General features: G+C 33.9%; 1 protein-coding gene across 1 annotated transcript in view; it reads left to right on the top strand.

Moving 5' to 3' along the window:
• Positions 1-5,287, top strand: part of LOC114650320 (capZ-interacting protein-like) — a 134,291-nt gene extending 129,004 nt beyond the window's left edge. The window contains exons 6-7 of the mRNA XM_028799884.2: positions 2,688-3,218; positions 4,643-5,287. Coding sequence (XP_028655717.1) covers positions 2,688-3,218; positions 4,643-4,675 — 564 coding nt within the window. The 3' untranslated portion in view covers positions 4,676-5,287. The remainder of the gene's footprint in view (positions 1-2,687; positions 3,219-4,642) is intronic.
• Positions 5,288-5,508: the final 221 nt, after the last annotated feature.

Raw genomic sequence — 5,508 nt, 5'->3', positions numbered from 1 at the left:
GTATAATTAACTATATTTGTGCTTAAAAACTTAAAAAATATATATTTACATACAGTTCGTACGGTCTGGAATGGATTAATTGTATTTACATACAGTCCTATGGGGGAAATTACTTCGGTTCACGACCAAATCGGGTTATAACCAGAGTTTTGGAACAAATTATGGTCGTGAACCGAGGTTCCACTGTATATATATATAGTAAGATACGACAAGACAAAGTGTTGAAGCACAGTGAAGGCAAACCACAAGGAACTGATGGGAAAAAAACCAACAAAATCTCAGAAAGGGCTTTTTTTGACTGGAGTCAAAATATAGACTGACACAAAATGGCAGCAAAGCCTCTTTTTCAATGTTATTCAATTTTTTACATTTTGTTCTATGCATTCTATGGTATAATTAACTATATTTGTGCTTAAAAACTTAAAAAAATATATATATTTACATTTACACGCAGACAATTTCCTGTTAGATTGGCCTTTGCAATGACAATTAATAAGGCGCAGGGACAAACTTTCAAAAAGATATGCCTGTATCTGCCAAAACCAGTTTTCAGTTATGGACAATAAATGTTGCTCTCTACAGAGTTCCTTTTCATTCACTCATAGTCATATCCTCAAACCCACCTCATTTGGACAACTGTGTCTTTCATGAAGTGTTCACCCATCAATAAATAATTATGCGGCGTATGCTATGCCGCGGGTTGGCTAGTCAGCATTAATAGCTTAGTGTACAATAAATTTAACAATAGAATTACAGTTCATGTCTACATTTTGTCATTTATTACTAACCATGAAAAAACGTTTCTGTTTTAACGATGTATTTACATAGATTGTTGTAGACACAAAACACACATCAAATTATTTCCCCTTAAAATTCTGGGTAGCTCACTCCCAGATAATCAAATCAAGGCAGGAACTGGGAGAACTTCTTGCCCGTTCTGAGGCGGTGGGGGGATGGTATAGCAGGATGCTTGCTGCTTCGGCTTCTAGACACATTTAGAAGACAAAAGACGCTGACGGAGAGGTGCGAAGGGATTTAAGGTGGGCCGGATTTACAAGTTTTTTCGTTGGCTCTGGTAATTCTAGTGTTACAGCCTAAAAACAGGCTAACCTACTTCACCCAATCAAATTGTAAAAATTCAAGTCTTGCTTAATGCTGGACGTCTTGAATACTGGTTTTTCCGAAAGCCCTTCAAAGTATGAAAGATGCCAGCAAATTTAGAACCTTGAGTTCAAGGTTGACAAATTTGAGGTGCAGGAGCTAGTCAGATTTGTCACAGAGGAATTTTAAAATTTATTGAGACAGTATGAACTCCTAAAATGGTACATGAGATAACTTCTTTTAAGACCAGTAGCATCCAATGGGTCACAGTCAGGTATAAGCATAATGCAAGACCTGTACACTGTCAAGAGGAGTGAGAGGCAAAAATATAAAATACTCCCTAGAGAGTGCACCAGCCCATCGCAGGATGAACACACTCACATCAGGGGCCAATTTAACATCATCATCCACCTAAACCACTTGTCTTTGGACTGAAGAAACCAGAGCACCTAGAGGAAACCCACACATGGGAATAACATACAAACTCCACAAAGGGAGCACCTAGAATGTAAACCCTGCTTTCATTGTTATGAGGCAGCAGTCCGCCACTGTGGTATTAACATTAACAATAGAATTTATTTCTTCGCAAAAGAGAGTATATAATTCATGGAATAAGTTAACAAGCAGTGTAATAATAAAACAGGTGCAAAAGATTTAAACAAACTTTAAACAGTTGTTGTAAATAATACTTCATTGATAAAATTAAGAAAAAACTTCATATTGGCATTCCAAAATCTGATCCCAAAGGTTTTTGATAAGGGATTGTGGGTCTATTTTACTTTCAAGATCTTCTGAACTGAACTTGATGGTTTCTTAAATTTTTAATTAAATGGCACATCCTCCTCAAAATGTTTCTTATGTTCTGAAAGGGATTTTTCTGTTTACCAGGCTTACTAATAACCACAATAGCTCAAGCTGCCCTAACACTTACAGCATTTCATTTGACATTACAAATTTCTACTATTCAAAAAGAATTGACCTGAGCACTTCTACAGCCAATAATGTAATTTTTTTGTCCAGTTCTCTGAGACTCCTCAGTAGTTTTGTAACAAACGGATCAGATTGATGTTTGGGGTGTTAAGTAATAAGAGAAAACATGCTGGGTTAATAGAATGATATAGGTGTTGTGCTAAGGAGGAACAGCATGAAGTGATTTGGGCATATACAGTGACAGGCAGAGAATGACTGGGTGAACAGATGCACCAAGATGGAGTTGGAGGGGACAAGACCAAGAGGTATGCTGAAGAAGCTGGAGATGACGTCAGATGAAATAAACAGAATATGCCTCACCGCAAAAGATGCAGAGGATCATGGAGAATGGTGGAAAAATATTTGTGGGAAAGTTGTTAACCTGAGTAAACCTAGAAAGTGGCCTTAAACTAGTGGAGATGATGATGAGTCAATCATATAAGTTAATTCTTAAAGAAGAGTTTGCAAAACTGTGATTAAATATATTGTTTCAACTGAATATTCACATGTCACACTTGGACATAGCAGCTGATTTATTGATAATTTGACCTTTTAAACACATATGCCCTGGTTTTTGTTTTTCACAAGTAATATTTTTGATTTTGCATTGTGTTTAGAGTCGAGCTCGTCTTTCAATCAAGCGTCGTCCTCCTAGTCGACGGCTCAGAAAATCAGGATCAGATGATACAGTAAGTAATACTTCTTCTCCAAGTGAAGATAAGCCTCTGCACCCTGACGATGATGAAGTGTTTAACTCAAAGCCTGATGAAGATGCTCAAGATGCCCAAGACGACAATGAACTTCTTCCTGAAGACAAAGAAAGCTGCATGACCAAGTCTAATGAATCTGTAGAACAGAGTAAGCCTTGCATGGTAAACAAGGACAATAATGGGGAGAGAAATGATTGGGAGCAAGAAAAAGAAGCAAACGGTGGCAGTATACTGGAGGCTGAAAAGTGTAAAGAGGAGGTAAAAGCCATGGAGAATTCTTCAGAGAAATCTCTAGCAGAATCAAAAATCAACAATGATACAGCGGAGGTCACTGTTTCTTCAGAACAAGAAGATATTGCCATAAAAAATAATGATGATCCAGAAACTACAGAAAATAAAAAAGGTGATGAAGTGGAAAAACAGATTTCTAATGAAAAGGTAACAGAAATGTTAATGACTTTTGACAGGTTTTAAAGATAAGCCACTCATTGATAAAATACTGGAAAATATTTACTTTTAGGCTAGTTCCCATTTTTGTACATATTTCTTTGCTTACTGTCTTGTTTTTCTGCTTTGATTGTTCATTTTTATTCACTATTTCATAAAGCATAGAATTTTGTACATTACTAAATACTGAACCTTTATGCACAAACAATAACATTAACTTATGAAGTGTACAAAATAAATAGTATGAAACTGTCCTATTACAAATATTAGTGGTCATTTATTAAACAGTAATAAACACAGTTTTTTTATGAACAGAGCACATATTTTATTTCTGACATATTTCAGTATTCAAGTAATTAATATAATAAATAATATAGTAAAATCAAATCCAGGGACATTTTGAGCTACTTACCATACAGTGATTTGCTGTGGTGTTTAAATGACTATATGATATTACATTATCTGAGATTGTTACTTACCCCACATTGTTAATAGTGATGGCTGATAAGAACTTTTAATCTCATGTTTACTTGGAGAATGGAGATCACAATATTCCTGACACAACAGGCTTTAATGGAAACCCATCTTGAGCAACATTAAACAAGATCTTTAATTACATAATCCAAATGTCATGTATCCAGCTGTTTGCTCACAATGTCCCATACACATACAGTTTGGCTATATGGAAAAATACACTTCTGCATGGAAAAGAAGTGCATTCAAATGGAATCAAAATTTTGAAAGTGTCTCTCTCTGTCTTCTGCCTTATGCCTCCATATTTTGTTTCATACAGCAAGGTATAGGAGTACAGAATATTTAGAGAAATTTGAGGGTTTTACTTACAGCTTTCTATTTCACCTTGACAGCAAAATAAAAACAAAACAGGTGACAAAAAGATCTCTGTTGTTTATATACAGCTGGAAGCGCAGCTTATTTGTTATATGCAAGGATTGGAGCTTTCAATAAATGTACACAAAAATTGCATATTTCTTTTAGATTTTTGCTTTATTTTATGATTTCCAGTTATTTTTAAGGTATCCTAAGTTTTGACAGCTTATTGTGAAAGTTGGGCACAGTGACGAGTATGGATGTGATCAAATATTTTTATATTCATATTGTGGAAAACGTCTTTGAAATTCACACTGCATGTAGTTTAAGATCAAATTATATTTTTGATTATTTCTTAAATGAGGGATATTGCTTTTATGCTTAACATAATTTAATAAGAACTACTTATTTCTGTAATTTTATTTTTAAATACATTCAACACCGTTAATACTGATGATTCCATTCGCACTTGGAATAAATGACAGACATCCTTATGTGTTGGATATTAATAAAGATGACTTAATTGGCTGAAACATCATAAAACATGAAAATACATAATTTTATTTTTTTCTCTATTTTATATGCAGGAGACATCTTCAAGCAAGGATAATGACAACTGAGGTCATTGTGGGAGAGACAAATTGTCCAGTCACTGAAGGCTATTGTAGATTTGCCAGTCTAAAAAGCCATCAATCAAATGAATTCCATTTACAAAGGAGAATCTTCACACATAATCTATCATGTTAATTTATTATATACAGTATGTCATGTATGGTCTAGGCCTACTTTTTAAACAAATCTTACTGCACATAAAAGTAGGAAACCTTAAGGTGTGTATTTTTTTATACTCTAAAGAAAAAAACATGATTTTTGTAACACAGCCAGCTGAGCAAATTGCCTTATCCAAACAAACTACACATCTTGAATCAGTGTAAAATACACCAAAGATACTTATTTACTGCTTTTGCAAACAATGACCTGTAAGTGGCACTGTCATACCATCAAATTTATTTTGAACATATCTTGTTGTGAAAGAGTGAATTTAAATAATGTGATCAAATATTTTACCTTACACAAATTATCAGTTTCAGACTTTTAACATAAGAAAATGTAATACACACATGCATACTCATTAATACTGTGATAAAAAGAGGGAATTTATATATTAAAGCTTAATTTTTAAAAATGTCAAAATTTATATGAAATAAAAACTGTGTATTAGCTTTTTTATATATATGGTTCTGTGCTTGTTATTCCTCATTTCCAGCTATATTGGCAATTTTATTTCATAAAAGCATTATTGAAAGCTGTTTCCATTCAGTATTTTTTTAAATGCAAATACATTATAGTGCAATAATAATACAGACTTACTACATGTATCAAATTACAGAAATAGGACCTAAACAACTGAAAAGATGGAGGACCCTGGGTCCAGTTCATCACAGGAAATTCA

Source organism: Erpetoichthys calabaricus, chromosome 4, assembly GCF_900747795.2.
Source record: "Erpetoichthys calabaricus chromosome 4, fErpCal1.3, whole genome shotgun sequence".
Classification (NCBI taxonomy): domain Eukaryota; kingdom Metazoa; phylum Chordata; class Cladistia; order Polypteriformes; family Polypteridae; genus Erpetoichthys; species Erpetoichthys calabaricus.
Note: the sequence above shows the minus strand (reverse complement) of the source record. Positions and strands in the feature narration are given on the sequence as shown.